Source organism: Ursus arctos, unplaced genomic scaffold (assembly GCF_023065955.2).
Source record: "Ursus arctos isolate Adak ecotype North America unplaced genomic scaffold, UrsArc2.0 scaffold_15, whole genome shotgun sequence".
Lineage (NCBI taxonomy): Eukaryota > Metazoa > Chordata > Mammalia > Carnivora > Ursidae > Ursus > Ursus arctos.
Genome location: NW_026622819.1, coordinates 48,802,421 through 48,819,251, shown reverse-complemented (window position 1 = coordinate 48,819,251; position 16,831 = coordinate 48,802,421). Strand labels below are relative to the sequence as shown.

Genomic DNA, 16,831 nt, shown 5'->3' with positions numbered 1-16,831 from the left:
AGAAAATAGAGAAAAATATAAAGAATAAAATAAGGGGTACCTAGCTGGCTAAGTCGATAGAATATATGCAGCTGTTGATCTCAGAGTCATGAGTCTGAGCCGCATGTTGCATGTGGAGCCTACTTAATTTAAAAAAAAATAAAATAAAAATTGCTTGCAAATTCACTACGTTATTTTTTTTTTCTGTAATCAAAATTTGGGGTGGAGGGCAGATCCTGGCCCCAGTGATCAGGGAATGGCGAATATGGTATTTATATGCCATGCAGTGTTTTGACTTCTTTGCATGGATTTACTCGTTCGATCCTCAGAACAATCCTGTAAACTAGGCCGTATTATTTTCCCCACTTGATCGAGGAGGAAGCCGAGGCTCACCAAGTTAGGTGACTTGCCCAAGGGTACGTGGCTGGGGCCCAGGTAGCCATCTCCCTGAGTCCTTGCTCTCCGCCACCACACACACCAGCAGCCTTTGTCCTGCAGCTGGATTCCTCCCGTCCATGCCGCGCCGGGAAGGCAGGCTAGCAGGTGGCGAGGTTGCTAGGAGACTCCTGGCTCTCCTTCCTGAGCCTGCAGAGCCACACTTCGCTGACGGGGATGAACACCTCCATCCTCAGAACCAGGTCTCATGTGTGGAAGCCGCTCCTCTTCTAACCTTGAGACAAGTGGCCAAAATAGCCTCTCCTCCTCCTTTCCCCTGCTCCAGCGGAGGTGCCGGGACCCCCGATGTCCACACCTATAGCCCTGCAGTCCAGAAGGACTCGCTCTCTGCTCTCCCTGCAGCCTGGTCCAGAGCAGCCCCTGGCGAGCTGGGAGTATGCATTCTGCGGAGCAGTGACCTCCACTACCGAGAGAACGCCGTTCCTCCGCAGGAAGCCCTTGCTCAGCCCTGGCCCCAGATGCCAGCTGTGCACCTGCCAGGGGCCCCCACCCCACCGCCCCTGCTTTTAGATAGTGAAATAATTTGTAAAGCGGAGCACAAAGGAGCCTGGGATTTGCCGGGGCCACCGTGTGACGTCAGTGTACCAGGGGCTCCATTCTGAGACAGGGAAGTCCTCGCAGCCAGACGGGAAGCCGGTGTGTGACCCAGCTGGCCACATGCCCCCTCTGACCTGGGAGGCCTTTTTACAATTTCCTCCTGAAGAAAATAACCACCCGCAACCTCCCCTCTTGTCTCTGTTTCCAAAGTTGGACTCGGGAACTGATTCAGCCGGTCAGAAATGTGCTTTCATTCGTTCCTTCATTCGTTCATTCATTCATTCTTCCAATATTCATTGAGCCATACTGTGTGCCAGGCTGGAGATGCAGCCATGGGTGCTCTAAGAGAGGAAGGAGACAGGTACTGGGAGGAGGGACGCACTGTAAGGCAACGTGCGGTCGGGGACTTGATCTGTTTTGTGCTCCGTTGTCTCCGAGGCGCAGCCCCTAGGAGGTGTATCTGTGTGGAATGAGCCCTCTTCAGTGACAGGGACTGTAGGCACTGCTGCCACTCACGCCGTCTCGCTGGGGCTGTCAGCCACTGAAAGGACCTTTCTGTGTGTCCTGAGGAGGGGTAAGCTCGCCCAGGGAAGGTCCCAGGTCCACCTTTACACCAGCTCTCCCCAGCTGACCCCTCAGATCAGAGGCTCTTTCTCCAGGACATTTCCTAATCTCCAGATCCCTGCAGCAGGTCAAGGGCAGAGGGGGAGGGGGCGCTCCCTGCTGCCCCCCTGCTTTGGCCTCACCGCTTCCTCCCTTCCCGCAAGAGTGCCAGCGCACCACCTTTAGCTGGAGGGTTTTCATGCTCCGTCCCTGGCGTTCTGTCTCCCCCATATCAGACCCTGTCCAGAAACTAACCTGGCATTGTCCCTGTGACTGCAATTGCACAGTTGGCCCCAAATCCACAGAAGTGCACGAGGAAGAGCAAGGTCCAGGATTTGTGGAGCACTGGGCACCATTCCAGAACACTGAGCTCTCACGCTACTTTTGCCTCCGTGCCACTTCTGTTATCCCCGTCGCAGGGGCTGAGCTCACAGCCAGCGAGAGACTGGGTCTCTGTAGAACCCGGGGCGGTCGTCATCGGAGTCACCATCATGCCTTCCATGCTGCGTCGCCAAGCAAAGTGGCCCTTGAGAGGGTGCCGTCCGCAGAGCAGTTTCCTGGCTTCTCCATCACATTGCTTAAAATCTCTCTCCCGTGGCTCCTCAGAAAGATACTGCCTGCCGGATGTATGAACAGTGTCCCCTAGGGAGACACGTAGGAAGCCTCCTCTGGCCCCCAATAACTACAAAAAGCCAAAGAATTTTTTTAATGAAAAAGCTGGTTTGGATTGGGGTGGGGGTGTAGTCCTTTATTACAGGAAGGATCCCCTTAGAGATACGCTCATCCACTTCTGTCCTATCTGTGGAAGAAAAAAGTAGGTCCTGTTGACCATATGGATCTTTTATGGCAAGGCTCTGGGATTAGAGTGCTAACTAGTATAAGCAGAGGGGAGGATGAAAATGAGAGTCTGCATGGTGACCAGGGTCATTAGGTGGGGAGGGGGCACAGCTGGCCTCATACCCCATCCGTGGGAATCCAGGCACCCAGACAGCTGTGGAGGCTTTCTGGGATTGCAGGGACCCTCGTGACTCTGAGGTGCTCTGGACTTTGGAGCCATTTATTCATCATTTAAAAAAAAAATCTTTATTAAGTTTATGCCAGATGCCATGCTGGGCGAACGGCTCTGTGATGTTCTGCAAGACACACGTGAGCCCTACCCTCCTGGAGCAGATAACCAGATTCCAATTTTCCTTTGTCCCTGACCAGCTGGGTGGTGGGAGCAACTCAGTCCTCCTGAGCTTCTGGTTCCAAGTGGGAGACACTCCCAGCCTCTAGGCTTGTTACCAGAAGCACTGAGAGTGCGGTGACAGGGGGACTTCCCCTCCCGGGGGCTGCCTGTGTTTCTTGATGCCAGCTGTGCTGTTGTGGGACCTGGCATACAGCAAAGAACCAAACGTGGGAGTCCCTGTGCTCCCAGAGCTCGCGTCCTGGTGTGTGCACATTCTGCCTCTTGCTTGACCAGCTCAGTGACCAGGAAAGTTCTACCCCTGTGGGGAGGTCCCATCTGGGAAAGGCTGTGGACCCCATCCTCCCCTTTGCCTCCCTCTGTGTGAACCTTGGAACCTCCAGCCCCAGAGTGGAGTTCAAGGTCACAGTCCAAGGGAGTCTGGAGTCACATTGGCCAGTGGTATCAGTGGGGGGTTGAGGGAGGTGGGGATACCTTTTATTGAGCCTATTTCTACCCCTTTTTCAGAGCCTGTAAGAAAATGTCTTATAGCGCTGACTACCAGCTTTGGTTCATTTGTACCTAATAGGACTTTAAAAGAAGATCCCAGGTTTGGGGTGCAAAGGATAAATACTGTATTCCATAACTCACAGAGCAGCAGCAGCTGCTGTTTATGGGGTGCTCTCTGTGCCCGAGGCCCGGTGCCAGTCATGATGCCTCTGCTGTCTCCTGAGCCTCCCTACCACCTTGGAGGTCTGGGTTTCCGGGTGATGGCCCGAAATCACACAAGTTATATATATGTTACAGGGGCGAGGATGGAAAACTGGCACCTGAGCCTGAATTTGATTGAGGCTTTTAGGGAGGGCATTCCCAACCTGTTTCCAGTTAGGACCTCCCCCAGAATCTGGGCTGCTCTGGGTCACAGAATGCTCAGCCCTCATTAAATACTCTCAGCTCACATGAAATATTTGCCCCTCTTGGTGGCCACTTCTCTGGCCTTGTAGGAAGGGAGAATCTGTGGAAGAATTAGCATTGGAAAGGTCTGCATTGGGCCTGGCCCTGCCTGGGAGCTGGTGGGCCCATGCTTCTGGCCCTGGGTATGGGGGGGAGGGGTGGAAGCTCCAGAGCTTCCTCTTTCCCCTTGGGCTCCCACTACCTCTACTGCCTCACCCCTACCCACAGTCATCTCCAAAGCTGGCGGGCCCACCCAGAGGGCCAGGCAAGACTGGGAAGCCTCTCGAGCGGACCTTTATCCCCCCAACCTACCTCCCTCTCCTCCCTGAACATCAGCACCTTACAGAGTAGGACAGAGGGGCCTCTGAGGGGTGTGGGGCAGCCATGGGGGTATCAGTTCCTAATCCGATTCTGTTCTCGTTCTCAGATGACAAGGGGGGGGGGAAGCTTTAAAATAGGAGAATGGCCCTTCTTGGGGAACAGTCGTTTTGACTGTTCTTAAAAGCATTGCATTTCAGGGCGCCTGGGTGCTTCAGTCTGTTAAGCGTCTGAATCTTCATCTCAGCTCAGGTCTTGATCTCAGGGTCATGAGTTCAAGCCCTGTTTTGGGCTCCACACTGGGTGAGGAGCCTACTTAAAAAATATTTTAAAAGTATTGCATTTCTTGGGGTGCCTGGGTGGCTGAGTCGGTTAAATGTCTGCCTTTCACTCAGGTCATGGTCCTGGGGTCCTGAGATCAAGCCCCATGTCAAGCTCTCTGCTCAGTGGGGAGCCTGCTTCTCCCTCTCCCACTGCCCCTTTCCCTACTTGTTCTCTTTGTCAAATAAATAAATAAAATCTTAAAAAGAAAAAGAAAAGCATTGCATTTCTTTAAGTAGGAAGAGGATCCAGCTGTTGCTTTTGAACCTGCTTCTCCTTAGCCAGGAAACTGTGGCCTCAGATTGGAGCCTAGGTCTAGCTCCCGAATGGGCAGCAGGGAACCCCGAATGAGTCTGCAGACAGGCATCTTGCTGGGCCTGAAGGGCGGACTATGGGGGCGTGTTCACGGGGAGCAGTGGGTAAAGCAGCCTGCTTCATAGCACGCGTACAGCTCTGGGCCTGGACATCACAGACGGGGACCCAGCTGACTTTTTACAGAATTCTACTCTGCACGTGCGCCTTTTCGCTTCAGAATTTTTCTAAAGGCAGTCTTAAGTGTTGATGATTGTTGGAGATGTAGCGTATTCTTGGGGGTTCATTATAACATTTCTCTTTTTTGGGGTATATTTTACATTTTTCAAAATAAAACATTCTTTCAGCAATTAAAAATATTGTTTCCCTTGGCCCTCGTTCAGAAAAGTCAGGAATCCTATTTGGCCTGCTTAAGGCTTGTTTGCTAGGACCTTCGGTGGAAGAAGAAAAGCCAGGCTTTAGAGTAGTCGGTTCGTAGAGACAGAAAATAGAATGGTGGTTACCAGGGGAGGGGGGAACAGGGACAGTGAGTTACTGTTTCATGGGTATGCAGTTTCAGTTTTGCAAGATGAAAGGAGTTCTGGTGATTGGTTGCACAACAGTGTGAATGTAATGAATGCCGCTGAACTGTATGGTTAAAATGGTAAATTTTATGTTATGTGCATTTTACCACAACAAACAGAAATGCTATTAAAAAAAGAAAAGGAGGGGCGCCTGGGTAGCGCAGTCGTTAAGCGTCTGCCTTGGGCTCAGGGCGTGATCCCGGCATTCCGGGATCGAGCCCCACATCGGGCTTCTCTGCTGGGAGGCTGCTTCTTCCTCTCCCACTCCCCTGCTGTGTTCCCTCTCTCGCTGGCTGTCTCTTTAAAATCTTAAAAAAAAAAAAAAGAAAAGGAAAGGAAAAAAAACTGGTCTGTGAGTGTCCCTCCTGAGGCTTGCTGGACTGACAGCATCTTGCCTCTGTGGTTGAGTTAGGCCACTCGACTAGACTCCTACTCATCAGTCCAATGATTGTGTGACCTGCCGGGAATGGCTGGGGCCGTCCAGGTTGGGCACCAGCCCCCGGGAAGAGCGGGAGGAACCTTCAGCCGGGTGTGCAGAGCTTCCTCAAGGGCATTATTTGCAGGTTCCAGCACTGCGCCCTACACTCAGGGCTCCCATGTCTCTGCCTGAGCTCCAGACCCAGGGTGAGTGCTTCAGTAATTTAAGGATTTTTTTTAATCATACAAGTATGTCGATATGACTCCCCCCTGCTCAAATTTGGGACAACATGAACTCCAAAAAGAAACATGTTGATAGAATGATAGACTTGTTAAAAATCCTTTTTCAACCCCAACATAATTATTTATTCAGGACTCGTTCATGGATGCCAGATCATTGAGTTCCAGGATAATCACAGTCTGAACGTGTCACATCACAGATTACTTATTAATTTCACAGGAAAATGGTACCTTTAAAATGGAGAGATCTGGTGTCACCACCACCTTAACCAAGTGATCAAACGTAGCATCGCTATTGCTGGGACACCCTGACATTCTAGAACTCCTGATGTGAGCCGGTAAGAAGGGGGAAACATTGCCTCTGCAGTTTTCTTACCCAAACTGTTCGATCCTGAGGAGACAATCCAGAATACAGGGCATTTTTTTTTTTTTAAGTAAGCTCTAGGCCCAACGTGGAGCTTGAACTCGTGACCCCGAGATCGACAATTGCACGCTCCACCAACCGAGCCAGCCAGGCGCCCCCAGAATAGGGGGCATTTTAGAAGAAAACTGGCGTGGATTCATCCAGAGTCAGGGTCACGAAAAACCAAGAATGGGACGGAAGAGATGTAACAGACACCGTGTGTGAGCCTTGTCGAATCTGGATCCGAACAAACAAAAGTTAGAAAAGACATTCTGGGGACTCTTGGGGGAAAGTCAAATGCGGACTGAGTATTAGGAAATGTGAGTGCAGGGGCGCCGGGCTTGCTCAGTTGGTGGCGCGTGTGGCTCTTGATCTCAGGGTCGAGAGTTTAAGCTCCACTTTGGGTGTGGAGCCCACCTTAAAAAAAAAAAAGGAAAGGAAATGTGATTGCCTTAATGCCGCTGTTCTTAGGGTTGGTAATAGCATTATGATTCGTAGGAAAATGACTGCAGGGGTGGATGCCGTCCAGGGGTGTCATGGCACGTCTGCAACTTAATTAGAAATGGCGCAGCAAAGCCAGTATGTGTATCTACACGCACACACACACACAACACATGGGGCTCAAAGTCAGCAGTGGGTGAATCTGGCCGAAGGGTCATCTGTGTTCATTGTTAACATCATTTCATCTCTTCTGTGGATTTGAACATTTTCCAAATAAAACGTACATTGAAGGAGTCCGAGAGAGTCTGTGGCTCTGGTCTGACTTGGAAAGACGCGGACTTCTGTCCCCACCACGTCCCAGGGGACCTGCCTGAAGACTTCCAGGCATCTGGTGTCAATGCAGCTTGTTGATAAGGAGCAGGCAGCTGAGTGGCCGCGGCACCGGGGACAAAGGGCTGGCCCGCTCACGGTCATGGGAGGAGGGGAGGAAGTGTCTGCCAGGCACGTGCAGCACCAGGAAACTCATAAAATCTTGTCTGGCCGCAAACTGTATTGTGCTGGGGAATAGCTGCTGAGCGGGACTTTGCGGCCGGCGGCGGAGAGCAGGGGCTGTGAGGTCGCTCCTAGAGGCAGAGCAAAGTTCTCGGAGCCTCGGCGGATCTGAACAGAACTACCACCTGGGAGGACCCGGTGTCCGGCCTAGCATGAGGACTCTGTCCCTCTCTGTGTGCTGGGCACTCCTGAAGCATTTTCCATCCTGCGTGGCCGGTTCATCTCCACGGGGGCAGCTTCCTAAGTAGGAAACGGCCTGGGGCGTTTAGAGCCCTTAGGTCCAGAGCAGACTCATTGAGGATTCAGACCCCACTCTGCCCGGCCCCGGCCTGCCGAAGCTTCTCCAGCCTGGGGAGCAGGTGAATTCAGATTCCTTAGTAATCCGTGGCCCCTTCCCTGGGAGGGTAATCCTCTTGGGCCGGGTGACTGGGGAAAACGCAGAGCTCTGGAAGGTTTGAAAAGCTCTGAGGGCAGGGAGGAAACTAATCTCATTGAGCGCATCTGCTGCTCAGAGCCGATTGCTGGGCAAGGCTCTTAGGGCCCCCCCCAGGGTGATGCACGTTTTCGCTGGGGCTGTGACCTTCACCATGCCACCCTCTGCTCTGGGCAAGAAAAGAGCGCTTGCACCCGCTGAGTATCTGAACGGTGTTGGCTTAGTTAAGCACAAGGTTCAGGGAGAACTTCACAATTTTGCAAAAATATTTTTTCTTTCTTTATAAATTGCACGAAGATACGACCCCCGGAGAAAAAAATAGGGAATGCAGATAATCTGAGATAATCAGAGAACAATTCAAATGGCCTGAAATTCAACTATCAAGAGGGTACCATTCATCCTTTCAACATATATGCATTGGGCGGTTACTACATACCCGGTCACACCATCTTTGCCCGCTTAGTGGGCTGCTTACGGCTCACGGAGAAGATGGAGAGGCTGGCTTCCCAGAGGCCATGACACATTTCTCTGTGACATTTTTTGAGGCCTGCCTGGGGAATGCGTTGTATCCGCTGTAAGGCAGCCTGAAGTGGTTGCTTCCTTCTCTCTCCTAAGAAGGGTGGAAGTCTGATGGGAACTGGGTCACGAGGAGCTTGCCGTTGTCCCAGGTGTGTGGATGCTTTGTGGTTCTTTTAGTCGGCACAGACAGACTCGTGCTTTCTGAGCTCAGCTGGCCATCCTGTCTCTTCCGACGCTCACTCAGCAGTGCTCTGCCCCCAGTGAGCTTGGGCTCAGAGGCCACAGGCGACCATGCCGAGGCCAGGCCTCAGGACTCGCCGTGTGATGTGGGGGTCAGGCGGGACCATGATTCTGGTGGGGGAAGACTTCCAAGGGGTAAGGACTTGGGAGGGTGAAGGACAGGGAGAGGTCGGCAGAGCCAAGAAGGGAGGGGAAAGGGTGCTCCAGGCAGAGGGCTGTGTAGATGACGACTCGTGGGCAAGCGGAGTAAGGGGCCTTCAGAGAAGTGCAGGGACGGAGGCCACAGCCAGGTGTACGTGGTTTCCGCAGGGCCAGGTGGGTTAAGGCTGGGAGGCCCATGGCCACCGCACCTGCAGAGCCTTCCGCCGTGGAGGTCGCCTCTGAGCTCTCCGCCGCTGCTGACTGCCAGGATTGCTGGGTAGATACCTCGGTTCCCTTGACCCTTGAGTGGATTAACCGAGGTTCGTGTTTAACTTGTGTTTGTATCTAGCGCCCTGCGGCGCTGTTTCATGCCGTTTATTTCCAGGACCTTCCAGTATTTATTCATTGTTCCTTCAGTACCTTCTGAGCCATGTGACGTGCCTGTTTGTGGGGTCTCACATCTTTTTGTCATCGCCATTGATAGGAATGTATCGCAGTTACCTATTCCGGCCAAACAAAGCATGCCCACACTTGGCGATCTAAACAACAGTGATGTGGGTTGCATAGCGTTTCCTCTGCTGGTTTCACCTGCGTTTATTCATCCAGCCACTGGAGGGACGGGGCTGGAAGGTCCGGGAGGGTCTCATTCACACGGCTGAGAGTTGGCGCTGGCTGTCTCCTGGGTACCTCTGTTCTTCTTGTGGCCTCTCAACCCCCAACAGGCCAGGCCTGCTTCCTTACATGGCGGTCCCAGCATGGCACTCCCAGGGAGGAAGATGGAAGTCCATAATGTCACACACACACACACCCAATTTCACCGAGATGTAATTGACATATAACATTGTATTAGTCCAGTATATGTGCTGTCAAAGCACGCACATCGTTGTATTAACTGCAACTGTATAATCATTTGATAAATGCACAGATTGGGAAATGCTCACCGCACTAAGTGTAGTTAACACCCATCACCTCACATAGTTACAATTTTTTTTCTAATGATGAGAATTTTTTTTTAAGAAAGATTTTACTTATTTGAGAGAGAGAACACATGTGAGAGAGCACAAGCCGGGGGAGAGGCAGAGGGAGAGGGAGAAGCAGACTCTCCGCAGAGCAGGGCGCCCGATCCCAGGACCCTGAGATCTTGACCTGAGCCGAAGGCGGACGCTTCACCGACTGAGCCACCCAGGCGCCCCTGCAAGTTTGTACCTTTTGACCACCTTCACAAGTTTGCCCCACCCCTGCCTCCGGTAATGCCAGTCTGTTCTTCGTGTCTATGAGTTTGGCTTTTTTAGAATCCACATCTGAGTGAGATCGTACAGTATTTGTCTTTCTCTTCCTGGTTTATTTCACGTAGCGTGATACCCTCAAGGGTCATCCCTGTTGTCGCAAATTCCAGGATTTCCTCCTTCGTACAGCTGCATATTATTCTATGTATATAAATACCACATTTTCTTTATCCATTCATCTGTCAGTGGGCACTTGGGTCCTTTCCCTGTCATGGCTATTGTAATTAATGCTGCAGTGAACGTGGGGATACGGATACCTTCAAGATAATGTTCCCTTTTTCCTTTTCCTGCCTTTCCTGTCTTCTTCCAACATCTCCCACTTACCATCTTTCCTAGGCTCACCTCCCAAGCAAACCGTTTCTGAGGAAATGCAAGCTAAAAACCTTTTGACGGGGCTAAAAGCCCAGTGCTGAGGGCAGTGGGGAGCCATTGTTGGGCTTTCTACGTGGAGGGGGCCGGGATCAAATTTGCAAAGTCATTCTGACTCTGGCTGTCTGACCCCTGACGAGTCCTGAGATTGAATTAGTGAGGGCCAGACGGGAGTGGAGAGAGGGCTCCCTGCTTGCCCAGACCCTCACTGCTATCGCTCACTGCCGTTGGTCTCCCGTGTTCCACGTGCTGGCTGAACATTTGGTATGCATGTTCTCATTGTCTCCGACAAGCTTTATGGGGTTTAGGTTCCATTTTACAGAGGAGGGAACTGAGGCACAGAAAGGGTGAGACACCTGGGCACGCTCACACAGCCGGAAGTGATGGCTTGGGGATCCAAGCCCAGGTGTGTCAGATCCAGAGTGTGTGCTGCTAGCCCCTTGGCAGTGGGCCTTTTTGGCTTTCTGTGCTCCCTGCCTGCCCTGTGCAGGCAGTTTTTAACGTGGGTCTTTGCCTCCTGGGCGCAGGCAAGTGCCGTCGTCCAGTAACCTCTGCTTCTCCTGCAGGTAAGTTCGAGGACAGGGAAGACCACGTCCCCAAGCTGGAGCAGATAAACAGTACGAGGATCCTGAGCGGCCAGAACTTCACCCTCACCAAGAAGGAACTGCTCAACACGGAGCTGCTGCTCCTGGAGGCCTTCAGCTGGAACCTCTGCCTGCCCACGCCCGCCCATTTCCTCGACTACTACCTCTTGGCCTCCGTCAGCCAGAAGGACCACCACTGCCACAGCTGGCCCACCGCCTGCCCCCGCAAGACCAAAGATTGCCTCAAGGAGTACGCCCACTACTTCCTAGAGGTCACCCTGCAAGGTGGGGTACCCCTTTCCCTCCCACAAAGAGGCATGTCCACCTGCGGAGTCCTTACTGACCGGGGCCCATTCACCCAGAGCACTCCCACTTCGCAGGGGATACAAAACGGGTAACCATTCTCCCAGCCTATTACCAGTACTATGTAACCGACAAACAGCAGCTTCGGTACCGGCAGCTGGCATCCTACAAACTTACTCATCCCCTGCTAATTTTTCTTATGGTCGTTAAGTCTTCGGTCATTCCGGAAGAGCTGTCATTATATAGAAGGGTGGGGGAGGGGTATGTTTTAGTAATAAAGTTTAGCCATAAAGTTACCTGCTTGGGGACTTTATTCGAATCCCACTCTTCCCATTGTCTTAAAATCCGGGTATTACATAAAATACCAGGTCCGAAGTACTGTTGATACAACCACCCAATAACCCACCACAACCCAAAATGGTCCTGAGTAACAAATCAACAATTATGATATCGAGCATTGATTGAGCGTTTACTGTGTACCAGGCGCCTTATTTTAGTGCTTCGGGCTGTAGGATGTCGTTGGAATTTCACAATGACGCCACGTGAAAATCCCTTCTGTTATTCTTGTTTTACAAATCCGTTTCCTCAGCGGATGCTCGAGGCAAAGTAACGGACCCAAGGTCATTGCTAAGATTTGAATCAGGAGTCAGGCTCTGTGACCACGCCCATAACCTTAATGCCACCCTGCTCGACTCCACTTTACCAGGCAGACGTTGGAGTCGTCAGAAACGGTAAACCACGTCAGACAGAACGATGATGCCCTCATCACCAGTGTCGTTCCTGAAAATCCTGGGCGTCTGAACAGTTTGCCTTTGCACATAAGTCGTGCCGGCTTCCCCACGGTGCCAGACATCTTAGTCGGACGTTAAGATTCATTTCACACCGTATGCATGTACCAGAACATTCTGTGTACACCTTAAATGCGTGTAGTTTTGATTGGCCAGTCGCAGGTCAGTAAAGCTGAGGGTGGGGGAAGGTTCCTCAGTAAACCTAAGTCAAGTGCTAGTTCTAGTCGTGAGCGTCAAGTGCTTATGACCATTCATTCACTCATTCCACAGATTTACACTGTGGGCCTCCAGGAGGCCAGGCTTTGTTACTATCAGCAAGTAGCCTGGAGTCTGACCCAAAACAGAAGTCTTTGCAGGGGTGTGTCATTCACCCCTCACAGCGAAGAAAGGACACGTGTTTTGTGGTGCTCTTCGTAGCCCATCAGCGGGCCCCTTGCAGCCCCCTGGAAGCTCTGGGTGAAATTTTGAAAATCATTACTCTAGGCTGACACCACAGATCCCAGACTGAGAGCCAAGGTGTTTAAGATTCAGGAGCGGAACTTCACGCTGTTTCTAATTTTTCATCTTGTGTGTGTGTGGCAGCCATGAACAGGCTTGACCCAAGCCATTTGTCCGCCAGTCCTCAGGAGGCACAAGGCAGGGGGCACTGGGACCCCAGAGCGAGGCTTTATGATGCTGACTTCTGTGATTCTCTTTCAGATCATATTTTCTACAAATTCCAGCCTTCTGTGGTTGCTGCAGCCTGTGTTGGGGCCTCCAGGATTTGCCTTCAGCTTTCTCCCTACTGGACCAGAGACCTACAGAGGATCTCAAATTACACCCTGGAACATCTCAGCACATGCATCGAAATCCTGCTGGTGTAAGTTCCGCCCCAATCTTTCTGTGTTTCTAGAATATCGAGGCACTTGCTCTTGAGACCCACCTCAGGCAGTTTCTCAAAGTCAGAGGGTTATGTGGTAGTTCCCACAGGTAGTATCTCCCATAAAGTGGGCCATAGTGACTCCTGATAGAATTGAGGTTTGCAGGGGTGGCCCTTCCTATTTTGGGTAGCTTTGGATTTGCAATTTTAAGGTCAAGGGGTAGGGGAGAAGAGAAGCCGTGTGCATACCCTTCTGAGTGAGCTATTTTCTCTGAGTCCCGGTGTATCAGTCTTATGGATGATTACACTGAGTGATTACGCTCAGGTTAAGCTGCTTTTCTCAGACATGGCCTCAAAGCTGACCTCTTAGCCAGCTAAGCCCAGAGCGGCTGAACATAAGAGGCCGCCGTGGGAATTCGGGGGAGGACGTGTTGAATGTATCAGAGGAGGTGCATAAGGGCCACGTAGACCCAGCACCATGAAACTGACACTGAAGGAGGAAGTGTTGTGGTGACCTCAGCCAGGAGGCAAAGAGGACCTCGAACTCCAGCCTGGCGGCACCCCGTCCCTCTTTCACCCAACAGGTGGCAGCATCTGCTAGATGTTGGCCCTTCTCACTGCGGGGGGCCAGGCCCCTGGAAAGCTGCCTCTCAGCCTCCTGACGGGGGAAGCTCTGCTGGTAGCTAGCCGCCTTGGTCTCCTGGCTCCAAACTGGCCGCCCTGCTCCCTGACTTGTTTTAAAATCTGTGTTTGTTGAAGGTGCCCAAAGCCAGAGCATATGGTCTGGTCTGAATGCAGATGGGTGCCCCCAGATTCTTGGCCACCAGCCCTGCCTCTTCCCCGTGATGGGGGCTCTGAGATGGCCACCTTCTCAGACCCGCAGCCTCCCTGTGCGCCTGTCTTCACCTAAGTCTCTACTGGGTTAATGGATTTATTATTTCAAAAAGCTTTATGGGAAGCTTTTTTTTTTTTAAAGTGGAAATAAACTTGTTGATCCCCTTTTCAGAAGGTGAACTCAGGCCCCAGGGGCGGCTTGCTGGGATCTGTGTGGCGCGCCTGGAAGGCAGAGGTTGTGCTCATCAAGTGCCAGGCCCCGTGCCAGGCGCTGGCGACGCAGTGAGGAGCAGAAGTAGAGGGCCCCTCGCCCCTGGAGCTTGCGCTCCGCACGAGGGGCCAGGTGGTAACCCAGGAGTTCTCATCTGGGGGCTTGACTGCTGAGATGTGGCAGCGTAATGGCTTGGGGGACAGCGAGGCTAGTCTCGAGGCGCCAGAATGGGTTTCCGTAGGAAGCACATCCAGGCTCGGGTCTGCGGTCTGAGTTCCGTCAAAGAGCGGGGGCAGCGCAGCAGACAGCAAGCCTGGGCCAGGCGCGGCCCTGGGGTCACAGCACACAGATCTCAAGTCCCACTTAGGGGCACACTCAGGGGTCTGCTGCGGTGGCCTTTGACCTCAAGTCTCACCCAGGTCCTTTCCTTTCAGAGCTTATGACAACGTCTTTAAGGACGCTGTCGCGGTCAAGAGCCAGGCCTTGGCAGTGGTGCCCAGCACGACCCCCACCCCCACCCAAGTGCTGTTCCAGCCGCCCGCCTACCCCGCCCTCAGCCAGCCAGCGAGGCCGGGCCTGGCCCAGTTCCAGACCCCCGTGCAGGACCTCTGCTTGGCCTATCGGGACTCACTGCAGGCCCACCGCTCCGGGAGCCTGCTCTCCGGGGGCTCGGGCTCCTCGCTCCACACCCTGTACCCCACCCTCCCGCCCCTGGATGTGTGCCCCCTGTCCCTCCCCGCGCCCCTCAGCATGCAGATGGCCATCACAGCTGAGCCCAGGCACTGCCTCGCCGCCACCTACGGAAGCAGCTACTGCAGCGGAAGCCACGCGTTCCCCGCAGGCTGTTTCGACAGATAGGGCGCCGTCGGCCCCACGGGAGGCCTTGGAAACACGTGGGCAGGGGAAGAGGACGCAGAGGAGGGGAGCTCCGCCGCGTGAGGCAGCGGGCGGCCGTCCCCACAGAGCCTCGCTGACTTCGAACACAGAGGTTCGTGTTCTTTTTAAGTAAAGCCCCCCAGAGCAAAATAGTCCATGACATGCCTCCCCTGAGCGAGTTCCTCCGGAAAACGTCTTCCCCGGGTCGGCTCGGCCACCGTCCTCCGGAGGAGGGGCCCGCAGGATTGAGAGACCTGGTGAGAGGCCGGGAGACGGGACGCTGGACGCAGACCGCCCGTCCGAGAGCATGTCCGGGGTCTAGCGCCGGAGACTTCTTCCTCCCCGCGAGCGGCAGCTGCGCTGGACAAGAAGGGCCTGCCTGACGTGTTCTCAGGACCCGCAGCAGATGCCGCATTGGGTGCTCTTCCCTGGCTGCGTACGGAGGACCCGCGTGTGTCTACGCCTGAGCGCCCACCTTCCGGGGCCCGGTGGGTGGCTGTCTTGCCTTTGTGGTCAAACCTAAAACTTTACTTGGCCTTTTAGATATCTCACATGCTGCTGCTTCCCGAAGTGACCTAGCTTTCTGTTCAGTAAGAGATCTTGTTTACATACTGTATCAGGGATTTTGTGATACTTGAAAATTCCTTAGGAGAAAACAAAGGTTGATCGCCACACTGCCTGTCCCACGCAAGGGCTGTGGGTTCGAGCCCAGCTTGTAACAGCAGAGCTCCGTTTTCAAAAGCGTATGGTTGGGGAGAGCCACTTTCCAGGCTCTTGGTTCTGGAAGATTCCATGTCTTGGATGCTGTGTTCACCTGTGGAACTTCAACAACCACCCAGAGGAAAAGGTGTTTGAAGGGTAGATAAAGGTTTACAACTAACAACCCCCACCTCCCTCCCCCACGGGCTTAGGGTGCACGAGGTTAAACCCAGCCTTGGCTTTGAGTTTGGCTAACAGGGAAGGCTAACAGTGTGGAATATTTGCTTCATGCCAGCTGGATTTGGGGAGCGGGGCACGTACATGGGTATATGGCACAACCACTGACAGGCAAGCGATTGGTTGGATCGAAAGCCAGTATTTGGGTCCCCGCAGCGAATGGGCTCTCAGGAAGACTCTTGTGACCATGTGCAATATGTTTTTATTCTGACTCGTGGCTTGTGCTCATTGGGTTTTTTTTTTTTTTTTTGGTCTTTTGTTTTGTTTTTTTTGGTTGGCTCGGGGTCAGGGGGACACATTGTTCACCCATCACAACTGGGAGGTGCAAAGAACCACAGAAGCATTTTTTGTTTTTTCGTTTTAAGAAGAATCTATCTTGGTTTTCTTGGCCTATGTGCCAGTCGGGGAGACCGGCTCGGGGACGGCCGGGGAGGCGGCTGCGCACTGCTCGGTTGGATCCGAAGGTGCTTTTCGGAGCGAATAAAAGCTTCGCGTAGAAGCAGAAGAAGAAGGAGTGACGTGGATAAGGCGCTGCCGCCACTGCGTCACACACGTGTAGAAAAACTACACGTTCATTTGTTCCTTTTCTCTTTTTCCTTTGCCACCTTCCTCCTATTTATGTGAGACCGGTTTGGGTTCCAAGTTAACGTGTCCGTCTGTTCTGGGACTGGGGCTTGTGGGGGGCCTCCCAGTAGAGCCTCACGGCCAGCCCAGCACCCAGAAAAAGGCGTCCTGCAATAAACGTATCACTTGCTCTTGGTCTCTGTTCTCTTCCTGTCCTTGTCCAATCAGCCAGCCCCAGGGGTGTCTCCGCTCCTGCCGGGAGCTTGTGGGGGGTGGGCAACAGAAGAGTGGCCCCCGTGGAGCTCGGTGATGCCCCCCGAGTTGGAGCTGGGCCTCCCTGGGGACACCCACAGCAAGAGTAAGGCTCGACATCCCAGCTCTACCACTATCGGTCAAGGTTCTCTCTCTGCAGAAACAGAACCCATTTTCCATGTAGCCAGAGAGATTGACTGTAAGGAATTGGCTCACGCAGTTGGGGCTGACAGGCCAGGAATTTGCAGGGCAGGCCAGCAGGCTGGGAATGCAGGGAGGAGTTGATGTTTCAGTTGAGTCCGAAATCTGTAAGGCAAGCCAGAAATGCAGGACTTCGGTGACAGTCTTTGGGGAGAAGGAATTCTCTCGGGACCC

The 16,831-nt window shown here is 53.1% G+C and overlaps 1 protein-coding gene across 1 annotated transcript in view; it reads left to right on the top strand.

The window, feature by feature from the left end:
* CCNJL (cyclin J like) overlaps positions 1-15,864 on the top strand; it is a 52,118-nt gene extending 36,254 nt beyond the window's left edge. The window contains exons 4-6 of the mRNA XM_026510900.4: positions 10,816-11,118; positions 12,624-12,783; positions 14,263-15,864. Coding sequence (XP_026366685.2) covers positions 10,816-11,118; positions 12,624-12,783; positions 14,263-14,686 — 887 coding nt within the window. The 3' untranslated portion in view covers positions 14,687-15,864. The remainder of the gene's footprint in view (positions 1-10,815; positions 11,119-12,623; positions 12,784-14,262) is intronic.
* The last annotated feature ends 967 nt before the right edge of the window (positions 15,865-16,831 follow it).